Source organism: Xiphias gladius, chromosome 3 (assembly GCF_016859285.1).
Source record: "Xiphias gladius isolate SHS-SW01 ecotype Sanya breed wild chromosome 3, ASM1685928v1, whole genome shotgun sequence".
In the NCBI taxonomy this organism is placed as follows: domain Eukaryota; kingdom Metazoa; phylum Chordata; class Actinopteri; order Istiophoriformes; family Xiphiidae; genus Xiphias; species Xiphias gladius.
In genome coordinates, this window is record NC_053402.1 from 18,157,099 (window position 1) to 18,176,793 (window position 19,695).

General features: G+C 40.3%; 2 protein-coding genes across 9 annotated transcripts; one reads left to right on the forward strand and one right to left on the reverse strand.

Annotated features, from left to right (window-relative positions):
- Positions 1 to 639: 639 nt before the first annotated feature.
- rmi2 (RecQ mediated genome instability 2) lies at positions 640 to 3,871 on the forward strand. The gene is made up of 2 exons (XM_040121496.1): positions 640 to 1,071; positions 2,829 to 3,871. Exons 1-2 carry the CDS (start codon positions 783 to 785, stop codon positions 2,978 to 2,980), a joined length of 441 nt encoding a protein of 146 aa, XP_039977430.1. The 5' UTR covers positions 640 to 782; the 3' UTR covers positions 2,981 to 3,871.
- Positions 3,872 to 4,038: 167 nt separating this feature from the next.
- zc3h7a (zinc finger CCCH-type containing 7A) lies at positions 4,039 to 17,303 on the reverse strand. 8 transcript variants are annotated; one of them, XM_040121437.1, is made up of 22 exons: positions 17,131 to 17,303; positions 15,703 to 15,806; positions 13,678 to 13,717; positions 13,273 to 13,476; positions 11,370 to 11,528; positions 10,370 to 10,450; positions 10,078 to 10,131; positions 9,940 to 9,979; positions 9,496 to 9,839; positions 9,154 to 9,406; positions 8,848 to 9,009; positions 8,589 to 8,747; positions 8,120 to 8,325; positions 7,364 to 7,464; positions 6,976 to 7,157; positions 6,715 to 6,788; positions 6,127 to 6,263; positions 5,931 to 6,036; positions 5,727 to 5,835; positions 5,512 to 5,645; positions 4,873 to 5,036; positions 4,039 to 4,777 (listed from the first exon to the last, which is right to left on the reverse strand). In XM_040121437.1, exons 2-22 carry the CDS (start codon positions 15,786 to 15,788, stop codon positions 4,588 to 4,590), a joined length of 2,985 nt encoding a protein of 994 aa, XP_039977371.1. In that variant the 5' UTR covers positions 15,789 to 15,806; positions 17,131 to 17,303; the 3' UTR covers positions 4,039 to 4,587. The 8 variants fall into 8 exon arrangements, with proteins under 8 accessions (XP_039977371.1, XP_039977379.1, XP_039977419.1 ...); XM_040121445.1 differs by lacking the exon at positions 17,131 to 17,303 and adding an exon at positions 16,853 to 17,078; XM_040121485.1 differs by lacking the exon at positions 17,131 to 17,303 and adding an exon at positions 16,805 to 16,823.
- Positions 17,304 to 19,695: the final 2,392 nt, after the last annotated feature.

Consider the following 19,695-nt stretch of genomic DNA (forward strand, 5'->3'; position numbering starts at 1 on the left):
TATCATTTGGGTCTACATAATTTGATTCATTGCAAACGTCGTAGAAATTTGCTCCTCTAAAACAAATGATCTATAACAGGTCCTTCATCTCGTAGGCCAATCTCATAGAGACTCTGGCTATTAACTTTAGTATTCTAGACCTTAATTCTTTTAGTTTATATTGAGCTAATTTTTGGTAAAATTGCTTTGATCTTCTGTGTTTCAAATAATTAACACACAGGAAACCTCAGGCGGGGTCATATTATTCCATCGTGGGAGAACTGTAATTCTGTAACTAATAATTATTTTCATTTCAGAAAATAGTGAAAAATGTCCATTATTATTCCTTGAAGCCCCTATTAACATATTTACATTGCTTTGTGTGTCTGACAAACAGTCGAAACCCAAAGATGTTGAGTTTACTATAATAAAAAAGTGGGAAACTAGCAAATATTCACATCTGAAAAGCTGGTAGCAGTGAACTTAGGGGATTTTTCCTCGAATTAAATAACTCAAACAATTAGTTATCAAAGTCTGGGAAATAATGAAACTACCATGTACAGTGGTGGTGGATACAGTCGGAGATGAATCCAGCCATGTACCCTGGGCACCTCTTCATTTAAGGGTAGACAGTCAGAGCTTGAGGTGCTTTTACTTTGAAAGATTCCAGGCGGGAACTGATAGTCGCTGCCGCCGGGAAAACACTGCCACCTCTTCCGGTTGAGCATCACGCTTGGCGGGACACGACTAATACAAACGTTTCCAAGCCGTGAACAATCGTGTGACGGCGGCCGTAGTCGGTAATGTACAAACCGGAGAGAACGGCCGCAGAAAGAACCCGTCCTCCGCCCGTTAAAGTGCTGTCCGGCCAGCTGAGGACGGCAGAGAGCCAGGGGACAGCCGGCGGCGGGGACGGCTTCGTCATCAGACCGGGCAGGGGTCGCTCTCTGCCGGTCTCCCTGGTGTGGATGCAGGGGGCTGTGCTGGAGGTGCAGCTGGACCGAAACACCGCGCTGCTGATGGATGAAACGGGGACGTTCGCTGTCCAGGGCGTCGACAGCGTCCCCAAGGGGAAGCCGTGTCTGTCCCAAGGTAAGTAAACTACGCCGAAGGTGGTTTCTTATCCATGAGTTTCGGGATAAAAATCATATAAAGGCCGTTTGAGGTGTTGTGTTTCAGGTGTGTGATACCTTTGTCTTAGTTTTCCACCGAGTGTTGGCGATACCTCAAAATTCGGTTTCGATCCGATACCAATAAATACCAGGGCCAGGATCGCCGATATGAGTACAGAGATCGATACTTTTTGTATTGTTAAAATCGGCTGATGTAATATCACGATCAGTCACGGAAATACATTATTAATAGGCTTCTTCTGAATATGTTTGAATCGCCACCAAATAATTCGCCGACCGTGAGCCATTTCTTTTTACTGTTCTCTTAACCACATGCGGAACATGTTTGAACACAAGTTTTAACATGGTAAATAAATCTTCATCATGTGAAATCTCTGAACTAAAGACGTGATCACTAACACACAGCAGCAGCAGCAGACATGCAATTATCGAGTGTTCGTGTGTCCGGGATGTGATCTAATGTTTCTAGTATTGATCCTATAGACTAGTATCCATCCTCAAAACAAGAGTTTCTGTTGGTAGTATCAGTTTACTGGGGATCGATCCACCCATCCCTGCTTTATACAAATAACACATAAAAGGTTTAGATTAGGGCTGCGACTAACCATTATTTTAGTCATTGATTATGGATTGATCTGCACATTCCTTTCTTGATTATTTGATTAATCGATTTGTCTGTAAAGTGTTACTGGGTTGTTTTAAAAAAAAAAAAAAAAAGCTCATCACAATCTCGGAAACTGATGCCATTAAATTGTCAGTTATGTGGAACAATGGTACAAAATTTGGTTAAAGATGAGATAAAAGAGGCAGCGAATCCTCACAATTGACAAGTTGGAACTAGGAAATGTTTGGCATCTTTGCTTGAAGGAGAAAAAAAAAAGACAGTTAGTTGGGCATCGAAATAGTTGCCAATTGATATTCTGTCAGTTGAGCGGCTGATGGTGTGAATTCAAGTTTAGACATAAACTGCTGTAATAAAACTTGGGCAGTATTAAAAGTGAGTGACTTAAACGCCATTGTAGTATCAAGTCACTGTAAATTTGAAATGATGCAAAATTGGTAAATGCAGCTATAGACCTTTCATGCAGCAGATATTTTAAATTATAGCAGGTGTAACTGTTGACACCAACCATGGCTTTGTTCCATTTAAGTGTCACGTGGGCCACGCCGGAGAAACCGCTGTGCGCAAAACCAGGAGCCGGTTAAACTAACTGGAGTGCAGCCACCGCCAGTGTTATTGCTTACGCCTGCGTTTGACAGACCGAGCCGTCTGCTGAGAGCGGTCTGTTAACTCTTGTGGGTGGGTCCAAATTCTAAATTCATAAGCTTTAAAATATGACGCGTTACCGCATGTGGACAAATACAGTACATGCAGGGTTTTATCTTTTAGCGGAGTCTTTTCACCTTATCTTAAACTGCTGACAATTCTGTATGGTGTGTATATAGTAGTGTTTAGTAGTGAGACCAGACTACAGTTCAGTATATTGTTGATCATTCAATTCATGATCTGTGGTTTGTATAAATGAAAAAAATACAGCAGCCAGCCCTGAGGATGGAGTATTGTTTCCCTAAAGCATCCACATAGAAAATAACGACTGCACGTGAATGACAAACACCCACATCTCCCTGTATTTCTCTCCATCACCATCCCTCTTTCTTTGAATCTATTGTCACTCAACAATTGACCACCTGCTGCTGCTGCTGCTGCTGCTACAGGCAAGTATGTCATGGTGATGGGTGTCATCCAGGCCATATCCCCGGAGCCAGTCATCCGCGCGGTGAAGATGGCAGACCTCTCGGAGCTCGCTGTGCTCCACAGACGGATGTGGAAGCTCGAGGTGGAGGACCTGCAGCAGGTGCTGGCCTGAATGCAGAAGCGCGGCCGTGCCCGTGCGGTGTATATACTGCGAGTGATTGTTGACCAACGGAAAAACTACCTCACTGGACGGCAGAGAAGATTCTCCAGGACGTCAGGGCTTGGCTGGGAGGCAGGATTCAAGAGTGACAAAGACTTTGTGACAAGACAGACTTGTATTTGTGTATATTTTGACAGTGAAATGTGATACAAAAAATAATTGATCTGCTGATGCTTGGGAAGGAAAATTACACTTATGGGGCCATCTTGTCTCATTAACCAATTTCTGGTAACTTCTTGTCAGGTTATACTTTTGGTGTCCGTTTACAGCAGATATAAGATGCCGGACGGCTCTTAGATATTAAATATCCAGATTTTCTCTACTAAAGTCTGAGTTTAAATATCTATGTATGTGACAAATTGGGATTGTGTTAGCAAAACCTGGTTTTCAGGGATAAATTATTTAGCTTCTTCTTGATTGCTGCAGCGAAACAATTTAAATAATAAAAAATAAATTAAAAAAAGTATCCATGTTCATTTCTGCCTGTGACAGTGGTGGAATAGTACTAAATACATATACTCAAGTACTGTATCTCAGCTTCATAGTACTTTAAACTTTCTCGCTACATTTTAGAGGGAAATATTGTACTTCTTACTCCACAACAGTCATTTGACAGCTGTAGTTTCTGGTGTACAAATCATGACCTTATAAAATGTACCAGCTATAAACTACCCTATAATATAGTTGGGGGGAAAAAATAGCTTGACCTCCAACAAAGCCAAGTTAAAAGCTGCTTACACATTAATGCATCAGTAATAATGACATTATATTCCAAAATACCAGTCACAGGGAGGCAGAGGATCTTTACTTTTTATAATTTAAGTACATTTTGGTAATACTACCTACAGGACATACCTTTAAGATTTTCAGTGGGGGACTTTTACTTGTAATTGGGTACTTTCACAGTGTGGAATTGCTACTTCAGAGATCTGAATACTTCTTCCACCACTGGTTAGAGATGTGTAATTAATAACAGCAGTTTAAACGCAGATTTAAAAAAAAAAAAAAAAAAAAAAGCTTTATTTGGTGTGGTGCCCATTACACTGGTAACACTATTAGATAAATAGAAAATGACCTATGTTGGATTAAAATCAAATTATGTCAACTGAACGCTCATTTAATATTCCATACCTAAAACTTATTGAAAAGTAAAAGGTCTTTAACATATAGAAACTGCTTATGAAAAGACATTCGTTTTTGGTTGTTTTTTTTTTTTGGTTTTTTTAATTTTAGGTCAACTGTTAAGTATCTCAACACGTCTCTGGTCAAGGTTTACACATGCTATTTTCATCACCGTTTTCAGATATTCTGCTGAAAGGTGCATAGCAAAGCTTCAAGTGTCTTAAACTCAGTATTTGTTGTTAGCGAAAACACTCCTGTAGTTCCAGTCAGAGTAAACCAGCCACCAATCAGAGAGCTGGTCCCGAACGCCCTCTTTCAAATCACGCTGGGATCAGGCGTCTTCCTGTGCACCTCAGAGGCCCTCAAGGATCACCTGACTCAAGACTGTTTGAATACTGCATTATTTGCAAGTGAGCATGAATGCTGTCATCATACCATTATTTAATGTCTTTAAGCAGAAAACTGTATTTTCCAAAGTCATTGTCATTTGGTGCTATAAGATGGTCTTTTCTGGCTTTGGCAAGTTTCATCAAAAGGAATTCCCTGCGCTCCATCCACTCTTTTAGCTCCTGCTCCCCGTGCGCCAGCTTACATGAGTCATCCTCTGTGCACGTGCCTTTGTGGAACCTGTCAAAACAACAGATCAAATGTGAACCACTAAAAACGGCTGGAATCAGACCGGGAGCCAGAGACAACCCATATTGTGTGTCAGATAATCCTACCTCTCGCAAACTTTGAAAGTGCCCGTGGGAAATCGATACTGCCAGCAGTTCTGATCATCCTCAGAGTTGAAAACTCTGTCTTTGTGTTTTTCTGAAGTGATATGCTGCTGCCACTGCTTCTCGCTGTTGCAGTTTTTACCACAAAGCCAACAGTGATTGCCAGCCTGTGAAAAAAAAAAAACACAGAGCAATCTCATTTACACAAAACGACTGATTACCATCTGTTTCCTAATCATTCAATTTTACGGCTGTTTTAATAACTTTGCAGATAACTCAATTAAAACAAGATTCTATCAATGTTGTGTTCTATTACACAGTTTAATCATTAGGCTATAATAGGTTTTAGTGCATCAACAATGAAGTACAAAAAAGCAATACACAACTGCTACTAATGAGTCTCTTTGTAACAGGACAGCGTAATAGTTGAAGACTCCACTGATTAAAAAAAAAAAAAAAAAACCTGCAAACTGAGAAAGGAAATTCACTTATTTAAAGCATTTTTTCACATGCAACCAAAATGAAGCCGGAGGCTCTTAGTTCATGCACTATAAACTAAAAACCACGGAGCAGTTTACACGCACACTTGGAATAAATTACCAGACAAAAGCACGGTGTCATTTGCTGGGCTTTTAAACTCACCACTTCCTCAGCGTAGTCTGTCGGCATGTGGATCTGTTTGCCGTTCTCCCTGACAGAGTTACTGGAGGTCTCCTCACCCCAGCCAGGTTTCTGAGACTGCAGCCACTGCTCATAAAGCTGATCCATATCTGGAACTAAATGAGGAAATAAAATGTGAAGCACATACTAATTAACTTCCACCAAATAAGAGAGCCCAGCTTATTGATAGAACTCACTGTTGTTTTCCTTCATGTAGGTCCAAAGGTCTCTTTCTTCTACACTGTGAGCAAATGTGCAATTCCCAATGTACTGACACTTCTTTCCAGCTGTCACATGCATGCAAATCTAAGAAAGAAAAATAACATTTGGTGATATTTGCTGAGACTTGTCTTCAGAGACACAAAGAACAACTTGAGGGTAGAGAAATGTTTGGCGCACACCTCAAATTGAGACGGGATGGGCTTTTTGGTGGGAAGCGGTCTAACTGTTGTCCACTTTTTCCTTTCATGGGAACTTACTAGCACCACCCGCCTGTCTTTTGCCCACCTGAAACAGAAAGACATGAACCGACTTAGTGACGAGGTACCGGATTGCACTGTTCCTTTTTCATGCACACAAATGCCTCTAAATACTCACGTGTGTCTTGCCTTGGCTGAGCAATACTTCTTGTTTTTGTCAGCTTCGCTTAGTTGGCCGTTTCTCCAACACTGGCCGCAGACAAACATCATCTTCAGATTTGGAGGCCCGAACCTCCTCTGTGTATTGGAAAGCTGCTGATGAGATTTTAAGGATGGGTTAAAAAAAAAATCTTTGTAGTTTGCACAACTTTGCCACAGCAACAGTGAAACAACTAAAGGAAACTTAGCCAACACATCGCCCAATCAAGCTGCAGAAAGCTTATATACTTTAATCAGTCATGCTACAAAAGAAAGTGTCAGACAGATGAAACATGCAACAACTCAGCCTTAATCCAGGGAAAAGAAAAAAAAATCAAATCGAAATCTTTGTTTGGCAGACAAAGAAATACCACGACTACCCTTGAATACAGTTTTAATAGACATAATTTATATTTACTTTAAATAAAATTCTAGTGAAAAAAAAATACCATAATTGGAGTCGAAGCCAGTGAACTTCATTAAAAGTAACCTCACACAAACAAGTTAGGAAATGCCAGCAGCAAGCAAAAAAGGTGAGAAATCAATGAGCAGAATCCTAATGGCTCACCTGGACTCCCTGCAACGAAGCTGTTGCATTCCAAAACTTCTTTGCCTCTTGGACAATACTTTCATGAGTGATACCTATATGATGCAAAAGAAAAAAAGGCAATTCACAAATAAAAAAATGAAATTATATTACATTTAGCAGGGACAAATACTGCAAAAGGTATTCATGTTGGCTTGTGGGAAAGAAAACATTTTAGAAGAACTGCATTTCAGGTGTAACGCCAACCAGCTCTTCCACGAGTATTTTAAGAAGAAGTCTTACCGAGCTCGTGCTGCATCATCCAGACCTTCAGCTCGATGAGGCTGTGGGCATAGAAGCAGTCGTCCTCTCTCACGCAGCCATAGCGGACTTCATGGCGACAAAGATCCAGCTGGCACTGGGGACTCAGGGGCCTGATTTTGGAATAGCGGACTGCATTCTCCTTCAAAATGTGGACCAGGCACCTAAAAGACAAACAGAGCTATAATGCTCACAATCATATCTTGCTCTAATGTCCAAATCTTACTCCCTCGCAAGGTCTTGTTTGATTTTAGTATATTATTTGAAGCCTAAATTCAAGAGTACTACTCATAAATACTGTCATGTAAATGCTTTTTCAAGTAATACAACAAATGATGGTTTCAGAATCATGACGTATGAAATTACTTACTTATGATCCTCAAAGTCATGCTTCGTCACTGGATGAGAGCAAAGCGAAGGGTCATCTTTGTTGGTTTTGCTGATTATTCTGGGTTTGTGGTCAAAGCACACCTGCGGATCACATTAAATTTAAACCACTGCAAATTTATTATGGTAATAACAGAACTGTATTGGTCACTTGGGCTCCTACGCTGCAACATGAGTCACTACAGAGGCTCTGCCACAGTAGCACACAGCTAGCACATTAAAAACGACCATGCGGGAGGCAATGTTTGTGCATTATATCCTTCTATTCTTGTCTCCACTTAAAAGTCCATAATAATTGTTCTGAGTCTGCCAGCTACTAATGAGTACTGTAAAAAGAAAACGGTTACATAGAATGAAAAAAAAACTCCAATAAAAGGCACATTTCTCTCATCACATTCTACTTTTTATTTGTAATTGCCTTATTTTCCAAATTTTGTTATTTACGCGCTGAAAAATGATATGTCTCATTTGGAACAATCATCTGTCGTCTTGACAGCGGAAGATTGCTTCTCGTAAGAAACATCTCGTTTTTCCGTCTTTGAGGGAAAAAAAATCATTTACAATAAGACAAGTGTATTTTTTTTATTTTTTATTTCCTCACACTGAAACGAAAAACAATGCTGCCAATGGGAATCCCTGACAGCAAGTTCCAGCAGCATTAAACCACTGTAATTATATTAAATGCACACCAACATACTCCATGCCATTCTAGTTTTGATTGATAAACTAAAACACTCACCCCACAGAGAAACATGAATATCCCATGATGCTCCTGTAAGATCTTGGGGACAGTCAACCTGACGTTGGAGTTGGGTCCAAAAGGATCGAAGAGCAGTTCTCTGGAGATAAACCCTTTTCGCTCCAGGGTCCAAACGTCAATTTCTTCCTGGCAGTATGCAAATGTGCAGTGGCCAGGGTACAGGCACTCTTTTCCGACAGCCACCTCTGAAACAACATGTTTTAGTTTTAGCTCTTATCCAGACACGACTTGTGAGCGCAGCAAAGTGTAAAAAGTCCCGGACACAAATACAGAAATACAACATACAGTTACCAGTCAAACAAGCCTAATGAAGTGACTTTTTTTTTTTTTTACTAATAATCTTTATTTTTCATATTTAAAAAATGGTCAATGTTACTTTGAATAATTTATTATGAAGGCAAATGCAGCAATTTCTGAGCAAAACAATTTACACATTTATAAATGTTACCTTTGCAAATGTAATAAGGTCCAACATATTGGGTTTTTGTTGGTCTGGGCCGAATGAGCTTCCACGTCTTGTCCGGCGAATGTTTGATTCTGCCGAGTAAAGCGTCCTTTTTGCATTTATGCTCTTCAGTATGAAGTGTGTAATCCAACACACCGGGCCCTGTGGATGTGAAAATGAAGGAAAAAAAACAAAAACAAAAACATTACACCAAAACAATACTTCCCTTGCCTAAGGGTGAAGAGAAAAACAAAATCCTCACCAGTTTTGACATAGCAGATTGAGCAGGCTTGTTTGAATTCATGCGTTTCAGCTAGGGGGTTCTTTGCTAAATCCACAGCAGCAGGAAGACCCTTCACTTCAGGCATACCCACAGCCATCCCCATTGGAGTTTCTTGTGGAATGAACGGACTCTGTCCATAATCTGAAAGTTAAACAAAAGGGGAAACAAAAAGTCAGCCGACCAATACTTAACCTGCCTATTCAATCTGATTGAGCATTATCAATAATAATAAGAGAACCAAGTAATCCTATATGACTAAGGAGGAAAGGTAACAAAGTACAATACCTGTTTTAAAGTCTGCTATGGAGAGACTATCCAGGGAGTCCAGTGGTGGGGGCAGGGCGTCAAAAGTGTCAATACCAAAATACGTACTTGACCCTGACTTGTGATACAGCGGGGGCAGGGTCACGGTGCACTGCTGGGCACCACCGTGAAGAAACGGGTTGATGTGAGATGGCATCAGGAATGGACTCGACATGGAACTGCCCGAGGCAATACTGGTAGGCAAAGGAAGAGGCCCCTTCACTGTGGGTATCACCTGAACGAAGAGACAAAAATATACAAATAAATAAATCACACTTCTGTTCACATATCAGTGAGACCCTGGGGTCTTATCTGTTCACTAACCATGCCTGATTCGGGGCCAGCTTGGTCCAGTAGATCATCTAGGTCATCGCCAATGATGTCTGCGTCAAAATCTTGACTGTTTTCAAGCATCGGGCAAGGCTTAGCAGTTCTGCACCCGTTTACAAATGTGAGCGCAGGGAGAGTAGCTGACGAGGGCACGGACACGGGCAAGGGAACCGACTCGAAGCCTGGAGGCTCAGACGGGGTCACCGATGAGATACTGTTGTTGGGAGGAAGTTCATCCACCACTGCTTCATTCAGAGGCAGGTGCACTGCCACTGGAGCTTGGATGGGAGCCGGGACTGGAGCCAAAACACTGCTATCCGGGGTGAACTGAGGCACTTCTAAAACACATTCGGGGGTGGGGGGGGGGTAAGGATGAGTGACTTTTGTCCTGCCCTGCTTTGATTATCAAACCAAAGTTGTATGAAGTATTAAGCTTACCAATTTCTATATCTTCGACTGAAGACGAGCCATGGGAAAACTGAAAATAAAAGAATTCGAATCCATTTGATTAATGAACTTCTTGGAAGGGTATTGAGACATATTCTAGACTGTAAGGGAAGAAGTTATGTTGCTTACCTTGTCACATGATGCATCTTGATAATTTGATCCTCGCAAAACATTCAAAGCCGGCTGTTGAAAGAGAAAAATACCCAATTTGATTAAATTATGACTACGTTCATTACACAGTAGGACAGCCCTACGTTTATGCGCAAAAACTGAATTGAATTTTGGAAAGCCGTCAATCTGATAGTTAAAAAAAAAATCCAAACTTGTAATGACAATAACGATAACATGCAGAGCTGGATAACTTATTAGGAAGCGTCATGAGGGTTTGAGATGCAGTAGTTCCTGAGACACACACACACACCTTACTCCTCACATAAGCTTTACGGATTTTCAACCCCAAAATTTTGGCAAGGTCCTGAGTCAGCTGTGTGACACTGGGATCCTGGGGAAACGATACAAATTAACAGCAATTATTCAGACACACTCTGGACAGTCATCGTCTTTAATCTTTGTGCACATTATCATGCTATGAAATAACAGAAAATGTTTTGTGTTAAGAGTATTTTGCATTTTTAACATTTTTTTTCTGATAGGCTCTCCTTTGCTTAAATTATTGTATCATTGATTTTTTTCACCTGCAGGGATCTTAATGTATACATTCATTAAAAAAAACAAAAACAAAAACAAAACAAAAAAACTTTAGGATGATTCAATGCTGATCCGATAAGTTTGCATTTCAGCCACAAAGTTGTTTTTGACGGAAAACCTCAATTTAACTTCAGCATTTTATCATGCTGGAGAGGGCGACAGTCTAAATCCTGTCCAGACATTCTTGCCACAATGGACCCAGACCGATACCCCTCTCAATATAGTATTATACAACACTCGGACAGTGATGCACTGTGAGGGAGCTGTGAGGCTATTACTTCTTAAAGCAGAGCTACTCTTACGTTCCTAATTTTAATGTGTGTATGGTTATAAACAATGAATAGAAATGTAATAAATTGTACTGGATTGGCCTCTGCAACAGCAACAAGGCGTCAAACCTGATGCAGACACCTGTAACACAAATCAAATGTGACTGGCAATTACACCAACGATGGACCTATATCAGTTTTACCCGAAATTTCTTAATCCATACTCAAAAAGGTAGAAAACAAGCAGTCGAGTGTCTCTAAATGCACAGCTGATCTATAAACGTAATCAGGACTCCACTGGGTTAGCTGTGCCTGCAGGCGGCCTCTGGATGGCATTTTAATTTTACTTAATTTTTGTCAAATTTGCTGCGACAAACAAGGTGAGAGGATTCCCTGCAGATTTGGGATGAATTCACATAAAAGCACACTGATGCTACACCTCACCTGAGGTACTGCTAGAGAGCATTTGGCAACAGTCTCGTAGGCCTCTTGATGTCTCCCCATCTCCTTCAAGGATTTTGCTTTTCTGTACAGCGCTTTGTAGTTCCCCTCGTTCAAATGGAGAGCCTTTTCACAGTCTTCTAATGCTTGGTCATACAGTCCCTAAGGAAAAAAAAAAATAGATATATGTCTCAGAGTTAGATAAGCTGCACTTAACCACAGTGCCGTAGTGAACACAGTACAAAGAAACTGCTCTTTGATCATAAAATGAGTTTACGTGTTCAGTGAGTCAGGTGTGGGTGTGGTGCGTAGCCTCCCTGACGACAGCGGAGTGTTTGGTCACTGCCCCTGTAACATGACTTTATGTAGGCAGACGCTGACAGGGAAGAGGGACTGGACATTCCTCTGAGAGCACCTGTTCTTCCCAAATGCAAGTTCTCTTTACTGGATACAAGTTTCTCGACTGATTCTCCGAATCTGACACGTGACACAAGGCAACAGTGTCTCGGTCACGTGACCCCAGAAGATACTGAATTAACCGCTACAAAAATATTTAGCAGTGTAAGAGAGTATACAATTGTAACTGCTGACAACATTGGGTCTGACTCAATTTACTTTGATATGACACATGTAAATTAAATGTGTCAGACATTATTTTGGAGTCCTGGAGCTCCGAAAGCCCAGTAAACCTTGTAAGCAGTTCACTGTGCATCACATGGTATTGAATCTTATTATACTAAAATGAGCGTACTCATTATAGTGTGTAGTTTTGTTGATAAACCAATTATTGTACATTTATGGAATTTAAAAGCATCTCATTATGTCGTCAAAAATGAGGTTACTGAAAGTCATTTCAGATTACAATCCTCCCTAAACTCGATGTCTAAAGAGACAAGTTCATAAACCGCCTGTACAAACAAACGGTCAAGAGCGACAACGCTTTTTGCTTTAAAAAGAATAGATAGATGCTGGACACAAGCAACCAGCGGAAACTCCCTAGAAGATTCTGGTCGCGGCCAGGAAATAGATAATACCGTCTGTCAATGTCGGGAGTTGTGGACACAAATATGCTACAGTATCGTCTTTCATAGGAAGAGTGTGCAAACTCTGAGAGTAACGCCGTTATAAAGATCATCTTTTTGGTCTTTCTATGATGTCAAGTGCTGAAAATGAAGACCAACAAATGTGTCTACAAGCTAAGAAGTCTGTGGATCTTGACAGGTGATGCAATGGGAGATTCCAAGCCCTCAAGACATCTGATGTCACTTTTTAGGTGTGGACACAGCATGAACTGGTTTTAAAAGGATGGCTGGGATATTTTTAGATGTATTAATAAATAGTACATTTCTGTTTCTGTCAAGAGTATGGAAGAGAAGAGGATAATACATCCTTGTCATGGCAGGAAAATAGCAGGTGGCTAACGACATTATTGAAAAGACACAAACTCAATGCACTCATTATTAACAACAAAACCAGGTAGTGGTTAGTATTGCCTAATGGGCCACACGCAGACCTGTGGAAATGTTTAAGAAACTGAGGAACCGTAAAGCTGTACAAAACAGAACAGCGCTATTAAAAACCTACTTACTATTTTATTTGTGTGGTTTGGCATAGGTTATTTATTTTATACAGTAGAAGCAATCCAACCAGTGCGAAACCCTGGGCCCTCAAACGTGACTTGGTGAAGTACATGGGCAAGTTCTACTGATCCACAATTTCAATTTAAAAATTTTTTCTACGAGACCCAAAACTGCTTCTTGTATTTTTGTAAATTCCATTTTTCCATTTAATTATTTTTGTTATTCAGTTTGCAAATGTAAAGCACAAGACCAAAAAGAGCGGAAATTCCAAGTGTTTTTGACTGAAACTGAAAGAGACTCAAGTGGGACGGTCACCACCTACTTACTGGAACAACATTTAGGTATGCTGCGGCTCGATTTGCATACAGCTTTTCCAGTAAACCTGTTGGTACGCAGATTTCTTCCGAGTCAGCGTACTCGGCTATGCTCAAGGCTTCGGTGTACATCTCGATGGATTTTGTCCATTCCCCCTCTTTAAACACGTCATTTCCTTCTCCAAAAAGATTCCAGACGAGGTCCTTAATGAACACCTGGAAATTAGAAAGAACCAAATCAATTATAAAAAGAAAAAGTAAATATACAAAGTGCAGCTGACCTGTCCCTTTATTAAGGCATCTTCAATTGGGAAAACCGAAAATCACAGGGTTTTCCTTCATGTCATGTTCCTCAGTACAGTACAAATCTCGATGCTAAATGAAAGCCAAAAAACACATGAAATTTACATAGCTTACCTCATACTGCTCTTGACTTCCAGGAAATGGAAGAGTTGATCTGAAAGCAAAAAAAAAAAAGGTCAAGTTACAACCTTTCAGAGCGTTGGCTGTACAAAGTAAAACTCTAAATTACATAATCATTTGGTCATTCTATATATCTTATTCTACAAATTTATCAAAATCTATTAAGTAAGACAGTTATTTAAATTGCCACAACAATAAATTTCATTATATTGGCTATTTCTTTGGTTTTTACTGTTTTGGTTGAATTGTTAACATTTACCAGTTAATGTATATAGTGCTTCAGCTGATACAAGGTATTCTTTGTTTTGGACTCATTATGCAAACAGATCTGAACTTGAGACAGAGGGACATCATTTGGTACATCGCCAATGATTGGACGATGGTTTGATTTGATGTGCCGTTAAATGTCGAAAAATTCTGCTATTGTCACAGTGCGACGGTTTTGTTGTGAGGGTTTCTAGTTCAGCTGCAGTCTGGCATTTTTGAGTCTTCTTTCCACTTTTGCACACTGGACCATGAGGGTCCTAAGTTTTACTTTAGACGATCACACTTTCACTGAGGCGTGCTGAGCTCTTCTCATTACAGCTAATGGAGAAAACAGCACAAAGGCAATCCGGATACAGGACCTTACCTTACAGGTAACACCAGCAACATACAAGCTCTCAAATGTGTCTAAGTGTCTAAACCTAATTAATGTTTTGCTTATCTTAAAGCACTTTTAATTCTCTTTCCAATACATTTCTAGCATCAGTTATTAGTCCTAAATATTTAGGTTGATATATTTTAAATGACATTTAAGTATTTACTATATTAATATGGGTCATTAAAGTGGGATTACATTTTGTGTATCCGTCTTAGAAAACCTAACACGTCGTGACGTCACGGAAGTTTCAATTTGACTGCGCAGCAATGAGAGGCATTGTAGTATTTTTAGTATCACTTTTGTTTTAAGGAGAAAGGGCCCTGTCAGATTAGATGAAATACAAAACTGCGTTGCCTGGCACAGCCCTAAAACAATAAATGGACATACTGCGAATCCACCTGATGCATGGAAACAAAATAACCCACATTAAAGACAAAACTAAAGTGAAGCCTGTATTCAGCTGTCTCACTGACACCCAGCTGATCTTAACAACAATACTTGATGCAAGGATGACAAGTCATTCTTGCACCGCAGCCTCTCGAGGTGACCAAGCTTTTTCATTAATAGGACTCGCAGACACAGACAGCAGCAGCAGACATGTACTTGGAGTCGATAAATCTCTTTATCTTAAGAAACCCCAGCTGATATTTTAGTTATCATCTACAATATTAATAAACACACAATTTTTACGATATTAATTATAGGCGAATAACAATTCATTCTGATCCTATGTCAAACATAGGACCACAATAATAATTACACTTTATACAAGTCTGATTACTAGAGGTTGAAATATCACAGTGAGATCATAGTGAAATTTTCACTTATTCTGGGACCCTTTGACAGGGAGATGCCAACACATTACCAACCAGTTACCTAAACCTAGCCCCGGTTTGTGCCTTTCATGAATCAATAGCCACAACATTGGAGTCACAGAGGTAACCGTCAGTTTCTCTAAAAGATGATTAAACAGCAATGTTTGAGAAAACCAGAACAAACAAAAAACTTACAACTGTTTTTAAAAGTACTTCCGCAATTCTCAAAGACTTTTCTAACCATCTGGATATATATTTAAAAAAAAAAAAACAACAACATTCAATCCGCTGAATGATAAAAAAGACAAAACACTTTTGACCTGTTTCCCAAGCTGCGTTTCTGTTTCCTAATCAAAGCAAAGTTGCAACATAGGAAACGGGTTTTTTTTTTTCTTCTTTCTTTGAGGATTCTGAAAATACCGTCAGAACAGCTGTAAGTGTATTCAAACATCACGGCCTAATCTTCCAGAGAAACTGGACGTTTACCTCTGTGACCCAGGTGTCTGCCACTGCAACTGCGGCACAGACCGGGGCTGACCCGTGACAGACCGCGACACTTACTGGATGAACTGCAAGCCCTTCTGGATCTCCTGCCAGCGACTCCTTCTGTCCTGACACGCTCCGGACATGTTTGCGTGTTGTAGCATCCACTCGAACGTCAGCACCTGAAATGATCGTACACATGATTGCAGGGACCACAACAAGTCACGGGTACAATCCCAAACAGTGACGGCAGAGAAACGCAGCCTATTCCCCGTCACCGGTCGCCATCAGCGGGTTGTCCAGCTGGCTAACTGGCGGCTCACTCTCTCAGTATCAACAGTTACTACATTACTTAAAGTTCTCATGAGCTCCATCCTGCTCAGTTATTACCGCTTCCGCATTCGGTAATGACGACTGCAGTGTGGTTCCGGAAATTAACTTTTTTTTCCTTTTTTTTTTGGTTAGCTTGAGAGCTAATGGCGTCAACAAAACATGTATTCGCCGGTTGGTGTCACCGAATACTAAACACCTGAAGCTGTGGATGAGAAGGGGTGTGCTCACTGGCCTTGGGGAACACTTTAAACTCCGCACCTGGAGGCGGGAGGTCCATTATCGGACACGTTCTCGATGACTGATAATTCGGCTTCTATCAGCGGCTACTTTCTGACAAACTTGAGTGTTTCGCCAGATACCAATAAAATCCAATCACCGCGAGTGCCCACGTAGTTTGCATTGGAGCATATAACGTTGTCGCCAACTTCTTTATCATGTTTTGACGTGAACGATCGCGATCACAGCGCATAAAACCGCCGAGTTAAAACTGTCAATCAAGCTTTGTCATAGCTAAGGAATAGTAACGATAACAGTTCTGGCCAATCTGTTTTACACTTTTTTAAAACTAGCTGCTACATCACATGAGGATCTGGGTTACAGCCCCAAATAGTCATCAATTCATGGGGCAGAAAGATGTCGGTAACTACATGCTAGCCCTCGGCTGGGGAGACTGTCCTTCTTGGGTCAGCAAAGCAGAAATTAACTTTATTCCGGGAACAGTATTGTGCTCAGAAGCCTAACAATCACGCCTACTTCAAGACGACGGGGTTGACTGTGGAAAAAGATATCGTTGAAGTTTTATGGGTGTCCGATGATGGACGCATGCCTTTTAGCGCACGTGTGTTACCCGCGGCCGGGGACCACCGTGGAGACTTCTCTCGTTAGTAATCATCACCTGCTAGCGGAGGTTAGCAATTTGTAGCCCACACAGTCCGTCCGCTGCCAACACACAAATAAGCTTAACAGTTTTTCTCCGGTCCTGGAAACCCACGGACTTAACCAGCCACACGACCAAGTTTCTAGGAAGTAGCCTGGACCTAACAAAGCAAAGGCATGTCCAAGTTAAACTAGTTCCCCAGAGCAAACAATAGCGAGCGGTACATGTTTAGCTCCTGGATGAGACCCGGTAGATATCGCACAAACGAACCACAAGTGGCTGCTGTACATACTTACATGAATGGATCTTTATTCCAACTAAACCGTACGTCGGGAATCTAAAAGGAGGGAAAGTGATGTTTCGTTTTAGCTAAAATAACTTAGCTAGATGCGCTGTTTCGCTGAAGGCCGCCTTTGCTTCTTCTTCTACTGTGACGGGCGGGAGAGCGAACATTGACGCCACTGCACTGCCCCCCCCCCCGCCGGCAGCGGACGGACACGACAACATGTCACGTACAAAATGACAATGCAACTTCAACAAGTTTGGGTCACTAAACCTATAATTCTGTGTCTGGAAATACATTAATAAAGATAGAAATAAAATGAAAACATTGCGCTTAAACGTAATTCAAACAATCATGGAACATAAAAACAAAGAGAAAAACACAGTAGCAAAATGCAGTTACAAGACATCCAGAAATTAATTCAACCATTTCCTTTTCTTTTCCTTTTTTTTTCTTCCTCCATAATTTATTTGAATCCATTTCATTTTGATCATGTACAAATTAGGAGCATGGTTCAATGAGAGTTTTCAAAACAAGTATAAACACAGTAGAGCAGCAGATGTATCTACACATCTGTGTGAGGAGGCAGACCGCCAACTCCCTTCTTCTTCCTTTTCATCATTTGAAGACTCCTTATACTTTCTCCAAATTCATTTGGAGCTATTGTCTCGTTCTTATTCAGGTAGAATTCACTCACAGATTCAGAGTGGACTGATAACAAACAGACGTACAAAAAATAATAGATAAATACATAAATAAATAAATAAAACAGCACCTATTAAATTGCCTTAATTTTCTTGCCAAAGTGAAAACAACGGTACAAAGTTTAGTCAGTTTGCAATTGCAACAGCGCTGGAACAGAGTACTGTTCTGTAATTTGTTTTGTCTACTTTAGAGATTTTTATTCCCTTAAGCAGACTCAGTGTTCTAAAATCAAAATTGGGGAGGCAGTAATGTTTGATACTGACATAATCCTCTGGATTTGTCTCAGACAGAAACTGATTTTGCCTTTTGTTTTTCTCATTTAATGTGAAAAATGTCCTTTTGGATCTTATTTCTACGTGGAATCTTACTCACATTCACATATTATCTCATCATCAGCCTCCTGGGAGTCTGTTGTTGGGAAAACTACTATTTAAACGCTATAGATTGCCTGGAATGTTGCTTTCTGCTCAGTTCATTGCACGTTTGCGGCTTATTCAGATTGACATTAAAATTTTTGGTCAGGGTATGAGCAGCTTGATATGATCTTAACGTTGACTGGATGTTTTGTGGGAATGGATCTGCTGAGCTGAGAATAATCAGATATTCAGGGATCGAGGGATATGTCTCCTCATGCAGTACAGTCCTCCTGGCAGCTATAATAACTGCCAGGAGGAGGTGCTTATCTCACATTGTGCAGAAGCTTCACTGAAGAACTGAATCACAAAAAAAAAAAAAAAAAAAAAAAAAAAGGCTGTGAATGTGTCCCCTGTTATCAAAACCCAAAGTGTGTGTCTTTTATGATTTAGCTGCCCTGACATTAGACCACATTATGGATGACAACAGAGTCCAGTGCGACAGAGCTGAAAATATCCTTTCAGAAACCACAATAAAAAGATGAAAAGCAAAGATATGACACAATTCATACCACTTCCAGCTCAGGTATGCAATTTGTCAAATAAAAAAACCTCAGCCTTTAAACTCAGACACTTGGAGTGCTGCACAATAAATCACACTGACAGTAATGATAGTTATGTCCTGAGGGTTTGTCTTGTGGGAAGAGTTTCTGTTCTGTTTACCCCACTGACATGTTTATCTACAATAGAAGAAGATGGATGGGAGGCATGGGTATGTATAGAGGAAAAACTCTGCTATTAGAGTGTGAGTACCATAATTATCAAGCCTGGTTGCATTTGTTTTGGTGAACTGTGGCTATATATTGTGTTGTTTAAAGGAACTCAGAATGTGCGATGTGAGCAACGATTAGCCCTGACGTTTATTGAAATAGTCTGTACCTAAACTCATATGCCACTTTTTTAAACTCTAAGAAAAGTTTTTTTTCAATTTATTGATTAATTTTCCATATATATATATGTTTTGTAACCAATATATACTTTACAAACATAGGATATTTGGGGAGTTCAAAATGAGTATAGTTTTATTTGTTAACCATTAATCTGGAAATTAAAATGATCATCCAGAGTGACTCCGGCCTGTGACATTTATAGTGTTCGACTATAAATGTCACGGGCGGGAAATATTTAAGTTGACACATAAATGAAATAGGTCTCGAATGATAGACGAATGTATTTTCATTGCTAACTGTGTATGTTTGATTTTCATGAAGCCCCTAAATGTCTTTTATCTCTTGAAAAGTAAAAGTGTCCTATTTCATCTTGTGTGAAACACACGGGTGCTGGAGAGCTGAGAGGAAGCAATAAAACAACTCCAGGCTGTTTCCTCTAGAGGGCGTAAAGTATTACAAACACTGGATTAGCCTCTGGCCAATAGTGATGCTCAGGAGATTATTCAAACAGCATCTAAAAAAAGCTCTCCACTCAATGCCCCACTCACAGAGTGGAAGTGAACAACACTT

Coding starts and splice junctions, on each gene's coding strand:
- rmi2 (XM_040121496.1), top strand. CDS start 783: ATGTACAAACCGGAGAGAACGGCCGCAGAAAGAACCCGTCCTCCGCCC. Junction 1,072..2,828: donor GAAGCCGTGTCTGTCCCAAG/GTAAGTAAACTA, acceptor CTGCTGCTACAG/GCAAGTATGTCATGGTGATG.
- zc3h7a (XM_040121417.1), bottom strand. CDS start 16,234: ATGGACCTCCCGCCTCCAGGTGCGGAGTTTAAAGTGTTCCCCAAGGCC. Junction 11,529..13,272: donor CATACCTAAATGTTGTTCCA/GTAAGTAGGTGG, acceptor TTTTTTCCTTAG/GGACTGTATGACCAAGCATT. Junction 5,037..5,511: donor CAGACTACGCTGAGGAAGTG/GTGAGTTTAAAA, acceptor TTTTTTTCACAG/GCTGGCAATCACTGTTGGCT.